This window comes from Eupeodes corollae, chromosome 1 (genome assembly GCF_945859685.1).
Source record: "Eupeodes corollae chromosome 1, idEupCoro1.1, whole genome shotgun sequence".
Classification (NCBI taxonomy): Eukaryota; Metazoa; Arthropoda; class Insecta; order Diptera; family Syrphidae; genus Eupeodes; species Eupeodes corollae.
This window is the reverse complement of record NC_079147.1, coordinates 159,478,920-159,494,129: the sequence shown is the minus strand read 5'-3', so window position 1 is coordinate 159,494,129 and position 15,210 is coordinate 159,478,920. Positions and strand designations below refer to the sequence as shown.

The 15,210-nt window shown below is 34.2% G+C and overlaps 1 protein-coding gene across 4 annotated transcripts in view; it reads left to right on the top strand.

Annotated features, from left to right (window-relative positions):
- The window catches only part of LOC129953284 (thialysine N-epsilon-acetyltransferase), a 37,736-nt gene that overhangs the window by 12,139 nt on the left and 10,387 nt on the right, over positions 1 to 15,210 (top strand). For 2 of the 4 annotated variants that reach the window (XM_056066302.1, XM_056066323.1), the window contains exons 2-4: positions 8,298 to 8,463; positions 13,809 to 13,860; positions 14,103 to 14,196. In XM_056066302.1, the coding sequence (XP_055922277.1) occupies positions 8,383 to 8,463; positions 13,809 to 13,860; positions 14,103 to 14,196 (227 nt within the window). In that variant the 5' untranslated portion in view covers positions 8,298 to 8,382. The remainder of the gene's footprint in view (positions 1 to 8,297; positions 8,464 to 13,808; positions 13,861 to 14,102; positions 14,197 to 15,210) is intronic. The other 2 variants (XM_056066312.1, XM_056066333.1) reach the window with 2 other exon arrangements.

Below are 15,210 nucleotides of genomic sequence, written 5' to 3'. Positions count from 1 at the left end.
ATTTTGTTCGACATTCAGTCATTTTTTTATAGAAATCCAACAGTTAGCGTTTTCATAAAAGTTAAAATCTACTCAAAATTGGTAAAAATAGAAATTCGGTTCTCGATAAGGTAATGGCTTCAAAATGATTTAATTCTGTGATAAATTTTCATAGAAAAATCCAATCTGCATTTGTTTATACCAGAAATAAAAATGTTCAACAAATGCTACTGAAATTGGTCTTTGACTAAAAATATATGCTAGATTTTAAAATCCAATTATTTTATCATATGCAAAATATTGTTAGTAATTTTAAGGTGAAGTTGTAAAAAACATTTTTTTTTAACACGAAAGCCTACAAAAACTGATGAAATAGTTTTCAAAGGAAGTATTAGAAAAACAAAGAACGATATTAACTTCGAATAATTTATCTCACACAAAATATTGTTATAAATATTTTGTTAAAGTTTTAATCAAGACAAATCAACAGAAGGGATCGGACCCAGACGGTCGTATCCCAGCCTTTTTTTTAATGTTTTTGTACGACCTGTTGTCACTTCCAAAATAAATTGTCATATCCTCTGTCATCGGTCGAGAAATTCTTCTTCAAATGAGTTTACCAATTTGTTTGTTAAGCCTTCTAAACGTGTTATTAGACAATTCACTGGTCTACAGTGAAAAAGTATTCGGAATAATTTTAACATAATAGCATGTTCTTACTAAATGTAAAAGAAATAATGTATATTGCTACTTAAATAAATAAATAAATGAAACAAAATTATTTTATCGTCCTTTGTTTGTTTTGGAACTACCTGCACTGCCAACCACTTGAATATGGCCACAAATTTTGCAATTGACTTTCGTTTTTTTTGTTTTAAGTTTGTACCCGGAAAAGCTTACGACCTTTGGAAGGGAAGAGTACATATTTCGCCATTACAATAAAAGTATAGGGTTAATTGGAAACGAGCGTTGGAATTCCCCAAGATCAATTAACTACTAAAAGCCCGTATAAAATAGTGCTTCACTTGGATGAGTTTAGTTGGAATATTTCCGTGCCGGAGTTTGCCATCTTTCAAAAACTTTTGTATTTTGATAAAAGAAACCTATTCCTACTATTTTAAACAAAGTATGAAACATCAAGATAAAAGCTGGGTTCCGGATTTCTGTTGCAATTCATGTGCGACAGGTTTGAGAAATTGGATGAGTGGAAGAAACAAAATCATTTCGGTTCGCAGTCATCAACTAGTCATAAAAAGGTTGTTATTTCTGCCTTACCACTCATGTGTTTGTAAGAGGCAAGGGATTTTCAAAAAAAAAAAGAAGAATACTATCGTGTAAGCGAATTTATCATCGGCTATTCGTCCTCTGCCACACAGCGATCTTCACCCGATTCCAAAAAGCCCTCACATTGACGAAGAAGAAATAACACCTACTCCTGCTTCACCAACAATTTCTTCAATGTCAGGATACGAAGAACCTAGCACATCATCACAGCCACACCGATAACACAAGCTGAATTGAATGATCTTGTTAGGGATTAAGAATTGCCCATGAACAAAGCAGAACTTCTAGGCTCTAGGTTGCAACAATGGAATCTTTTGGGAAGGGGTGTGGTTATAACATCTTTCCGTACTCGACAAAAGGAGTTCCAGCGATATTTCAAAATGGATGAAAGTTTAGTTTTTTGCAATGTTGTCAGTGGTTTCATGGTAGCCTTAACATAACGTATAGACGGAGTGAATGGAGACGTTTCATAGATAGCTGAAGTTCGTAGCTCTGCTGCTTGGACTGCAATTAGGCTACACGAAATTTTGTTGCTTCATCTGTGAATGGGACAGTCGTGATAGAAAATAGCATTGTATTAAAAAGTTGTGGCCTCATCGTCAGTCGCTTCAACTTGGGAAGAAAATCTGCAAAAATTAACCTCTAATTAATCCACAAAAGGTGTTACTTCCGCCCTTGCATATAAAGCTAGGACTCATGAAAAACTTCGTAAAGGCAATAGACAGAGATGGAGCTACTTTTCAATACCATCGCCAAAAATCCCCAAAAATAAGTGAGGCTAATGTCAGAGAAGGCATATTCGTCGGTCCGCAGATAAGAGATTTATTTAAAGATGTCAACTTTGACTTTGTTCTAGACGGTAAGGAAAAAAAGCCTGGTATGATTTTTGAATTGTAGCACAAAATTTTCTGGTAAATAAGAGGAGTGACAGATATGTTGAACTTGTCGAAAATATGCTTTCGTCATACCAACAATTGGGTTGTAATTGTCTTTAAAAATCCACTTTTTCCATTCCCACTTGGAGTTCTTTCCGGATAATTGCGGAACTTTTAGCGGTGAGCACGGTGAGCGCTTTCATCAGGACATCGCCAACTTGGAAAATCGGTATCAAGGCCATTGGAACGCTTCAATGCTAGTATACTTTTATTGGACTATTTATAGAGATATTAAAGACGCAAAATACAAGAGGGCCGCGAAAAAAACACGTCGCAGCACTGTCGGGAATTTAAAAAAACATAGAAAATCCGATACATTTTTCAAAAAATAGTTTTTCCGTTTTTTTAAAAAATCAATCTTATTTTAATTAAAAGTAATTGTTTTTTGTCTTAAGTACTTATAAATAAACAAAAAAATCTACTTTACATAAGGAATACTTTTAAAAATTCAAGATTTGTAGACCAGTGAATTATTAATTGGAAGATACAAATTATCGGCAATTGTCAGCCGATTTTCTACCAAAAAATCGTCTAAAATTTGTATAAACTGACAGTTTGCACTTGATAGAAAATTGGCAATTGTCACCTAATTGGATGGCATTGGAAGACTTTTGACGGTCCGACTAATATTGAAATACCTTCTAATCGTGTATACCTACTTCGTTTTACTTTCGAATACTGGGAAAAAAGCATACTAAATTCATAAAACAAACGTTTCTGCCTACATAAATCTCAAAACTACAAAAATTGAGTTACCTAGTTCATACAGGCAGGTGAAAATGTTTTTTAAAACAGATAAATAATTTAAAATGTAAAGAATTGTCAATTTTCATTGAAGTGCTGGTTTTTAAAAGCAAACAAAGCTCAATATAACCCATTTAAATCTCGATGTAGAATGCAATTTAAAAAAAAATATTTATTACTTATTTTATTTAACATAAAACTACAGTAGTAATATACTACGTATGTATGTATATGTACGTATTTTATACTACATTATCAGTTTCACAAACCGAAACTGATTAAAGTGTCTGCAAATTGATTTCAATCCAAGTTTCCATCTAGGTTTTGAAAGTGTGTTTAAAATGTTTACGCGCTCTATGAATAGAATGAAAATGGAAATTTTTCCATACCAATTTTATTTTTTTATTTTTAAAATGAGGCGTCACTTCGGCCATTTCTTTATAGACATTTTATTCTCTCGCTTCTTTACAGATCATTGTACTGACTTCTGATGTTTAATCAAGGAAAAAGAAGAAAACATTCTAACTGTAAAACAATTACAATATTAAGCTTATCTTTAAATATTTAAATGACTACATAATGTGAACAAAACAAGGCTACTGAGCTGTTATTACTGATAAATGGGTACGCCGGAGACTCAGAGGCGGATTAGTTTATGTAAATGGCTGTTTACAAAAATAACTTTAAGTATGGATTTGTTACTTTAAGGTTAGAGAACCAGGTCCTAGTGACTTACGGCTACCAACTATTCCTGTGTACGAATTATTTCAGGAATTGAGGGGACATACAGTTTTTATGCTGCATCCGAACGACTTATTGGAGAAAGCACTTTCCATGACAAGAATTACTCTTGGAGGATTTGTCAATTCCTCGCAAGAGCCACAACCAATGAATAAACCTTAGGTAGCCTTAGGCAGGAATTGTCCTACCACTAATCTGTTTCTGTGGACTGCCCATTTTTATTTTCGGAAAAAGCTGTCTTTGGGGCATTTAACTATAAAACTGGAGCGACGCCCTTTTGCACCTTGCCCGCTGATCTGCCCGATACACCACTGGTAAATCTGTTCAGAGGACCGAGGTTAGGGGTGTTTTGTGATAACAGAAGAATGACCACACAGTTACAGAAAAAATGGCTCCGAAAGAAACTATAATGAATCCGTGATAATGGTTAATAGGAACCCAAATAGTAGAAACAATAATATTATACTTTAAGATGTGCCTTATCAGGACTTGTTTCATTCTTAAGTATATACAGACATTGTTTTGAACATTGAAGCCGCTATTGAAATTCATTTTCTCACTGAGTTGACATGACGTCTTCTTATCAGAGAGTGTTATGTTTTTTATCGCTCGAATGGCTGCTGTGGCCGTATTAAGTGAAGGGCTATTTTTTTAAATTATTTTATGGTGACTTAAATGCTCATTTGAACACAATTTAAGTACTATTATGGCTTGGCATTGTGTTTTGTTTGATAAAAAATATATATTTTTAATGTAGTAAGTGCAGTTTTGACAAGAAATATAATGAAAAATGAATTCTTCTTATCTGCGTCATATTTGAAATGGACAAACGTCAAAGAGTAAATTTCGTGTTATTAAAAAATAAGCGTGGCTGGCGATTGTGATTGCGGACAAAACTGTTTTGTTCTTTTGGAAGAAATGAACACTACAAATTGAAAGTTTTTTTTTTTTAACTATGTACATAATGTAATAAATATGAATTATAAGATAGGTCATTGAAAGGAAAGTGAAAGAAGTTGATATTTTCCAAAAATGGAGCTCGACAAAATTAGGTACCTATCGGGTTTTCCAAAGGGGACTTGGCAACTTTGAATTCAATTTTTGAACGCATCCTTTAACCAATGATCGAATAATTAATCATTGTCAATTTATTCAGGAAAATCGCAACATTTTCATCAGCAAATTCTACTAAAATTCGAAACTTTAGAATTTTGTTTTAAGTAATGAAGCTCATTATTGGCTCACATAAGCGAAATGTGAGTTTTTGGTCGGGCGAAAACTCATCTTCGCTTCATGAATCACCAATCCATCCTAGGTTATTGGGACATATTTTTTCGTCAAATAAATTGATGTAGTACCCGTGGCGTAATATTTAGTGAGCAGGACTTTCGTTCCAGAGATCGTAGGTTCAACCGCTTCCTGCGCTATCTAAAGTTTTTCCCTGGTACTTACGCGGAATTGACAAATCATCCAAGAGTATGAAAAGTTCTTTCTCAATTTATCTACCTGTTCCGATTCGGCTAAAAAATGAAGGTCCCCTTCCTGCATTCCTGATAACATACCTATCAAACAGAAGTAGTTGAGAGTTTTAAGTCACTAGGCCTCGTTTTCGACGGACTGTTGCGGCACCTAATTTATTTATAATTGTTTCGTTACTTCCATTATTACCGATTATTTTTGGACCGAATTGCAAGCCATGGACTTTGATGACAGGATGGTGCCACAAGCCACACAGCACACCTTTATTGTAGGGTAACTTTGATAATCGTGGTTATCCCAAGAAATTGTCTAATCGATTGGCCGCCCTGCGATTTCTTGTGTTTTAACACTTCCAAACTATTTTCAGTCATAATTTTATGCCAAAAAGTCGACGATGACGTTGTTAAAGCTCAAAGCCTACATTGAACATAAACTTTCGGCCTTTTCACCCAAAATATCGGACCGATTGATCGAAAAAGAAATCGAGTTCAATTCATAAAAGTTGATTGCTCTTCAGGTCGCTAATAGAGTTTTTGAAATATCTCAAATTGTTTGTGTTTTTTTTTTAAGTTATCAAGTCCTTATTAGAAAATCATGTAGAAACAAAGTTATATGGACATTATAATAACTTAATTTTATTACTACAGTTTTAACAGCTCTTTTTGAAAGCATGATCGCACGCTTGTCTCAAATTAAAGAACCTTGTGTGTGTCGCTCAGCACTGTTTTTGAATGAAAATAAACGTTGACATAAATAATGAAACAATTATTACTCGTCTCTTTTAATTTGTTTGACAGACTAATTTTGGAATCACTTGATGCGGAAGGCTTCAGAGTGATAGCCTATGCGGATGACGTTGCTATAGCAGTTTCAGGAAAAAATCTTAACACCCTAAAAGAACTCTTACAAAATGCCTTGGACAGACTTATACTTTGGGCTGATCGGTGTGGACTGGGTGTTAACCGATTTGGTCTTATTTTTGAGGAGATACAAAATTAAATTTGTCAACCCTCCCTATATTAAAGAAATCCAATTAAAATGGGTCTTGTCTTAGTTAAAAAACTAAATTGGAAACGTATGGTAAAGAGTCAAAAAAGCTATTGGTAACAAATGGGGTTGACAACCCAGAATCACGCATTGGCTATACACATCGGTAATCAGACCGATTTTAGCGTACGGTGTGGCAGTATGGTGGACTGCTTTAGAGAAAGGTATAAACTGGGATAAGCTAAATAAAGTCCAACGTTCAGCTTGCCTATGTATAAGCGGATCGCTTCGCACGACCCCTTTTGCGGCACTGGACACCTTGCTCTACCTAACACTTCTTGACATATTTAGCAAACAAATAGCTGCAAGCTCTACTATTCGCCTCAAAGCTTCGTTCCAGTGGACTAGCAACAACATTGGCCACTCCGTAATTCTTAGGTATTTAGAATCAATTATAAAGCACACAGACTACACCATCCCCCAACTGCAATTCGACAGAAATTTCCAGATTTGTATACCTCCAAGATCTTTTTGGTGGATAAGGCATTCCTGGAAGATGAGTCAATCCATTTCTATACAGATGGGTCAAGAACAAAAGAAAGGGTTGGGTGAGGTGTGTACTCTGAACGACTGAAATTAAGTCTCTCATTCCGCCTTCCCAATCATTAAAGTTTGTTCCAGGCGGAACTTTTGGCGATTACAGAAGTCTTGTTCTGGCTTAAAGAAGACATCTGATATCCGTATTTTCTTAGATAGCCAGACCGCTATAAAAACTCTGGGCTCTGTCTCTACAAACTCTATAACAGCCCATAACTATCGATCATCTCTAATAGAGATGGCACAACCGTTTAATATTCACCTTTGCTGGGTGCCGGGCTATAGAGAAATTCCAATTTACTTACTGTAAGGCAGATGAACTCGCCAGGAACGGTACAGTACAACCCATCCTACCAAGTTTGGCAAGTACTTGCATACCAATCGCTACTTGTAAACTGTTGCTAATACAAGACGCTGTGAGGAGGGCAGGCACCAGGTGGAACAACATCTCCACGTGTCAAGTCACAAAAAACATCTCGCCAACACTGGATTTAAAACGTTCAAAGTGCTTGCTCTGTCTAAACAGATCGCATATAAGCTCAATAGTAGGTGTCATAACCGGACACTGTCTAATAGAAAAGCACGCTACGAGACTAGGCGTATTCTCAAATGACTTTTACAGAAGCTATATCGACGAGGAAGAGGAAGAAACGGTTCTTCATCTTCTCTGCACATGCCCTGCTCTAGCTCGAAAAAGCAAGAATTACCTAGGAGAATTCTTCTCTAACGATCTAAATGATCTAAATCATATCGGTAAAATCAGCCTCTCACGTTTCGTAAGGGATCAAACTTGTTTCATTGAGCTTAGGAGGAATCCTCAAGATTCATGTGGTACCACAATGGGAAATTAAAATAGCCTAAGTGTGTCCGTTCCCATCTTGGACAGCCACTATAACCTAATCTAAACTAGTTACGTCAAAATATCTTGAATATACGTAACTTTTGAAGAAATAAGAACTAAATATGTATATCGTCTGCACTCGATTTTTTCTAAAACTCCTCTAATTCGATCTAGATTTGATATTCCGAGAAAGTTCGACTTAGAGGAAAACGACTGTATTTATACTTAAATGCGCTTCTTGAAATTATACAAAGGAAAAATTTAGGAAAAACAGGACCTAAAACAATGTTTAAAAAAAAAAAACAGATCCAAACCTCCTGATTACATTATGACTTGTAAGTTATGAGAGAAGAAAGTAAGCTTTTTTCCTTTTCAAAGGATAAACAATTTGTTTTAAATGTATTGAAAATATTAAATATGACACAGCAATTTCCTTTTGGGAATGATTGAACTTGGGGGCAATACTTAACTTAACTTAACTTAACTTAGACTTAATTTAGTAATCTTTAACAACTATTGTTTTTTAGGCCTAAAAAATATATTGCCTGTTTTAAAAAATACATGTGTACATTGAGTTTTATTCGCCACTGTTAAGATCTAAAAATTATAACTCTCATAAAGTCAATCGAAAGATAAGATACTAACCTACAATCTTATCAAATTCTTATTATGCAAACAAGAAATAAATAAAGATTAATGTTGAAGTTCAGTATTTCTCATTTCAGTCTATAATAATCCTGTGCTCGGATCAATACTTACCATCTCACATTGTCATACATTTTTGTGGTTCAAGATATGGAACAAAGTCCAACAGAATCGTTTAAAGTTCGTAGAGCCCAAGCAAGCGATATGCAAGATGTGTGCCAGATGATTCAGGTTAGTGTAAAATTGTATCTCTATGTATTTAATTGGTATCTTTACTTCCCATACGAAATTATTTGTAATCGGCCTGATTTTTCGAATTGCAAATTTTGATATTTTTCGACCTTGGGTCCCTAAAATCTAAAGCAAAGGATTTTAGAAAGATGGCTATTGCTGTTGGCCATATCTTAACAATTGGCAGAGATATAGAAATATCGTTCATAAAATCTGTGCTGTAACGTCATGCAGTCTAACTACAATCGGTGTATTCCGTACAAAAAGATCAATCCAAATTTACATAAAATCTCCGCACGTCTTGTTGTTAAACTTTACTCACTCTTGATAATATTGCTTCCAATCGAGGTATTGGAGCTTTTTAATGCCTTTCCAAAAGTGCTTTTGAAATCAGTAGAGCTGCTAGCATAATTATAAATTAACTTTGTCGTCAAATCACACATATCGATTAGAATTCATTCAGCCTTAGCTAGGCTGAAGAATAAGAGTAGTAGCATATAAGACTCAAAAATAGCATTTTACTTCAACAAATTGGATGCTTCAAGAAGCTCCACAAACATATTATGGAATAATTTGAAAAACTAAGGTGAACAATTCTTTTGCTTCTTCCGTAACAGGAAGTATTCTAAGTTCAATCTATGACTTTAATCCGTCTTATATCTTATGGTTCCTTTTCGTTTGGTTGTGTTTCTTTTAATGAATGCTTTAACTCTCTTATTTGTATTAGTTCCACAACTATTTTTTTGACATTTATTCTTTTGCTGCTACCCTTGATTCTTCCCAAAGCTAAAAATATTTGACTAAGTTAATGTTTCCAATCTCCTGGAAAGTTGCAAATGTTGTTCCATCAACATTTTGCCGTTCCTTTCAAACGCTGGGAAAAATGTATGTTTAATGGTTAATGAGGCTGCCGCCCTCAAAGTTCAAAACGATTTTCGGATAGCGTTAAATGCTGACAAAGTTATTTAAAACTTTCTTGATTTATTCAATGCTTTTGAGTCAGTTAATCATTCATTCTAAACTCATAAGTTAAAGACTCAATTTAATTTTTTCTCGAGTGATCATCTCAACGAAAACAGACAGTTTGTATTTGGATATATCACCTCATACTTCTTGGAACTTATGGCTGAAACACAAACACGCTGCAGCTTCGGCTTCGTCTGCTTTCCGTTGGGCCTGCTTTGAGGTTGCTTTGAATGACACATCAAATATGACATTTCTAAAATGTCACTTCTGTTATAAGCATCTTTTAATTTTTTTCAAAATAAAGAAATATGAGTTTTGAAATCGGAAAATTTTAATTTATCGCGGAAGTAGCTTACACAGCCTAAAATAACCAATGGGAATCCTTCCAGAAGCAAATGTTTTTTGTTTGTTGACTTTTTCACAGCTGTTGAGCTGTCAGACAAAGCAAATGTTCAGCAAATTTGAACTAGAGCTTTCGTTTTGAGTCACATTACGTAACATTACGTTATTTCCTCGCGATTGTCAAATGCACGAGAGGTCGAAGCTTCATTGGCTGCGTTCAATCTCGTGTTTTATAGGGTATCTTGGATAGGTAGATTTTTATAGTTGGATAGCTGTATTAAGTTAGTTATCAAAAAGAAAAACAACTTTCAGCTGTTCACAAAAAGCAGCGAAACATTTAAGCTTCGAAGTTAAAATTTTCAAAATTTTCAATTTTATTTCTAATTCCTTCTCATCAAAAGTTGACCCGTGTTCTTCAAGAACTTTTGCAATTTCCTGAAGAATTGTTCTTCGCCATGTTCTTTACTCTCGGGTCCTTTCTCTTTATGCACTCATCCAAGAAGAGCAGAATGGGAATTTAAATTATCTGAAACAATAACTTACCTTTCCTTTCAGCGACCTTATTTGCTTGTAGCTCCACAAGCTGTCCGCTTCTGTCTGCTTTTAGACATAAAAACAAAAAAGTTAGATTTATTTATTTCCACAAGATTAATACCTATATGTTTACCTGTATTTTGTTCTACCTTTGGAACCGGATGAAGTTCTTCAACTTCAGAATGCTGGACACTAGACTGGAGGTAAGACCTAGCAAATTGATCATCTACAAAATGAAAACAAAATAAGTCAATTTTGAAGTTCAAAAAATAGATCATAATTACTTTCTAAAATTCGGAGGCAAATAGCTTCTTCATCGTCTATTATGTGCAGAACATCCTCAAAATTCAACTAACATTTTGTATCTTTTTATTTAAAAACAAATAAGAAAAGCTGAAATAATTTTTCAAGTTTCTTGAAATTCGACCATGTCTTGAATCAGCTGTTCTGTCAGATACCTACATACCCCAGAAATTCTTGGATACCTTTGGATTCCTTTTTTGATATCTCAGCTGTTTTTGATCAGCTTTTATTTTACCCGTAAATAACTAACAAAAAGGTATCCGCATACCCTCTCTGTCTGATATTGAACGCAGCCATTGTGAGTGCATTGAAATCATATGACTAAATTCGTAAACGTCAGGCGAAGCTAAAGCGTTTTTGTGTTTCAGCCATTAAAGTGAGCATTCCTCAAGGTTTCCTGTCGGGACCTCTTCTTTGCAGTTTTTTTTTTAAATGATGTTGTGAATTGTAGATTGTCAAAATCAGCTTTATTTTGATGACTTGCAAATTTATTATTTGTTACCTGTTAGACTCTTGGAATATGCAGTCGTTAATATTAAGATTTGAGGTACATTTAGGAGTAGGCTGTAACAAACTCTCTTGTATTAAATCCGGGACGTTTGTAGAGAATTTCACCTAATGTGCTTAAAGAAACACGTCTCATGCTAGTTAAGACAGTATACGCTCCTCTATATAGCTGCAGCAATCTTATTAAATATTATATTATTCCACTGTACCGCAATTGCAACAACTGGAAAAATGACCTTGATATCCTTTTTAATTTAATTAATTGCAACTCCCTTGGAAATATAATGCTTATTGGGGACCTTAACGCTCGAATTGGCTAATATCAGAACTCTATATCCCATTATACAGATACTGGAACGGTTTTTAATAAGAGAAGAAACTCTTAAGATGGTTTGGTTAATTGAGACGGGAGATGTCTGGAAAGCTTTGGATTTTTCGCGTTGAATGGGTTTTCCAAAAGTGACGCTGAGGGTGAATTTACTTTTATTAGCGGACAAGGACAGTCGGTTATAGACATATGTATGTTCTGTATCTGGCCAACAGTTAATACCGATTGAAGATTTCGAGGTTCTGGCTGCTACTTTTTCAGCTCATCTACAAAATGTAGTGAAAGCTACTTTCTCTGAAGGAACTCGAAATATCGCAAAAAACATGTACAAGTTGAGGTGGGTTGACAACAAGGCCCTTCTTTATCTATCTCGGTTGAATACACATTGTTGCATCCTTCCATCACTACAATCTACGGGAGTAGCCGACCAAGTCGCAGAATGTGTAGATAATGAGGATTATGAAGATGTCAGCACCGTTCGCAATCAGTAATAACAAAAAGTTTAACGCTGCAAAAATATGACAAGGAATTCGTAAATCTTCGTGAAAAAAAACAATTCGTTTCTTAAAACTATTCACATCTACTAACGCTGATTTTTTTAAAGCAGTGCTTACATTTTAATAAGGAATATAAACAACTTTGTTCTTCAAACTACTAGTAGTACCCATGGAATGATGGTAAGTGCGTTGAAATGTCATGCCAGAGGTCTTGGGTTCGATCCCTGCCTATGCCATCTAGTCTTTTCACGAGTACTGCCTCTTGCGAGAAATTGACAAATTCTCCAAGAGTAACTCTTGTCATGAAAAAGTGCTTTTTCATATTAGCCGTTCGGATTCAGCATATAAACTGTAGGTTCCCTCCATTTCCTGACAACATTACTCGTTCACAGGAATGGTTGAGAGTTGTAAGTCACTGGGCCCTAGTTCTCAACGGACTGTTCTGCCACCCAATTTATTTATTATCTTCAAACTACTGCAAAAAACTTAGTGGTCTAAAATTACTCTAAAATATTTTGGAATAATATGAGAGAATTAGGAGGGCGTAAACATACTCCTTTAAATAATAATGCTCTCGGAGCTGAGGTTTTGGCAGATTACTCCAAAAGATTGTTATCAGCAGATGAGTCTCTGTTATCGTTTAGTTACGCCATGCTAAACAACCATATTTATTCCTGAACTTGATAAACCGATATCCTTGATTGAACTAGAAAGTGTTTTGAAAACAATGAAGAACAACAAAGCACCGGGTGCTGATGGAATCCCAACAGAATTTTACAAATATTCTACTGCTTACTTAAAAAACTACTTAGTGGTCTGGTTCAACCAACTTTATAATGATGCTTGCATACCCATTTGCTTTAACGCAGCCATTATTTACGCTATTTTCAAGGTAGGTGAAAGGAGTCTTGCAGAAAACTATTCTCAACTCTTTAAAGAAAATCCTAAACTCTATTCTTTACGAGATGCTTACGAGATGGATAGAGACAAACAACCGCTTAAGTATCTTCCAAGCTGGGTTTTGATCCGGTTTCTCAACGGTAGACCAAATTTTTGCAGTAACAAGCATAGAAAGACAACATTTGGAGAAAGAAAAAGCTTTACAGCTGCTTAATTGACTTCAAAGATGATACGGTCAATCGACAAGCATTGATTTACAAACTATCAAAAAATGGGCTTCATAAGACGATTTTGATTAAACTGCTCCGTACAAATGAATCTCCCTTCAGAGAATAGAACGCGCTTGCTGCAGGAGTTGATATAGTACTCTCCTAAAGGGAAAATCGTGAAGAGGAATGGCAAAATATGTTCGTGGGTTTGAAAGCTAAAATTGATGAAAAACTTTGTTTAGAACACCTGCAAAATGCATCCTCATCGGCAAGCAGAAACATTTACAAGCGCTTAAACCATCAATCGTCATCAACTTCAATCTTATCTGAATTTTTTTAAAAATTGTTAAGGAAAATCACTAAAAAATACAGTTTCTTATACTAAAAACAAAAAAAAACTTTCATAATGTTAAACTATTTTAACTGAAATGTCTATTAGGCAGTCTCATTTGTCATATTGCATTTTTGGTTTATCGCTTATGTCACATTTTTCAATTGAAATTTGTAAATTCATATTCAAATTGATTCGATTCAAAACAATTACATTTTTATATGATAAACTTCAATTTTATTTATTACTCCCAATATTAACAATATATGTATATACATACATAAATTAATAAATATAATTAAATTTCACACAATGTTGTTTTCAATATTTTGTAAACATTTTCGATATATCAACAGAGAATTAAATTTATTCTAACTTTTTCTCTTTGGACTTACAAGTGATATTATTTATATATTTATACTTTTCAGGAACTTGCTGATTTTGAAAAGATGAGCTCGGGACCTGAGCTCTCAGTTCAAGGTTCGTATTTATCTTGAAACTAAGCATACATATGTACATAATGTGTATAATGTAATTCTTAAACATTTGAAATTCTAACTGAAAATATGATATTTTAAAATATTAAGAGTGAATTATCTGGAATTCCCGAACACACTTGGACTGCCCGAGACATATTTCGAAACATATCCAACCTATAATTTCAATATTAAAAACCAAAAACACATTTCAAAACAATGGTAAATAGATTTGTATAATTTTAGATCTAATCCGTGATGGGGGCTTTGAAGGTGGCCAAGAAATATTTCATTGCTTTATAGCTGAACTGACACAAATGGATGGATCTACTCTGAAAGTGTAAGTATGTACGTATTTAATTATGAATCTTTCTATATGATCATACGTTTGTATGTATACATAAGTATGCGGTTCCATTTTTTTGTTTTTATTTAAACACGGTTTTTGTGACCTGTAACCCCTAAAACCTTCACGTTGTTATCAGTTAAACAATGATCAAAATAATACCAATCACAGCAAAATGAAGTCCCAAAAGTACATATATTTCTATTGATGATTATTCTAGGTAGAACTTAGCATTCAAAAATGCTCCCAATAGTAATGGTGTGTATTTCAAACCAACTTTGCCCTTATTTCGATTGATTTTACATATTATTTGGAATAGAAGTGATTCAATAGAATCTTCGACCTTTAGCAAATATTTGTTAACTGAAAAAAAATGTCAATCCAAAATAAAAACACGTATACTTCAACTTGTTTAATAGGAAATTTGTTTATTTAAATACAAAATCTATAACAATTTTAAGGTTAGGAATGATCTTGTTTAATTGAATTATTTATCATACCACTAAGTAAACATCGAATCTTTTCACAAGGACAAGATGATAACATCAAAATCGAAATAAGATACAGCAGACAGGAAGATAAATACCTGAGTTGACATTTTACAGGACAAGGGTTTCATACATATACTTATCTGTACTTCAGACGAGGTGTTAAGATGAAGATATTTATCTACATACATGAGAAGGTTATAGTTATCCTGTAGGTTTTAAGGCTTTCTTTTGCTCTTTTTACACTTCAGAAAGTAGTTAGCTTATAGCAAGCGTCAAACAATGATTAGAGGGTATCATCGTAAGTAAAAGTGTTAGTTGTAAGTAAGTTTAATAATACAATTTTATAGTCTAAAACATGCAAAAAATAAAACACACGCTTACAATAGTCGATGATTGATTTTAAGTATTGGGCAGGCCCCAACGACATAAGAGACTTAAAAATACGGCAAGTTTCTTGTATCTGCAAAAAAATTAGCTTCCAATTAAGGCAACTTTATTGGAAAGTTGACTGGAAAGT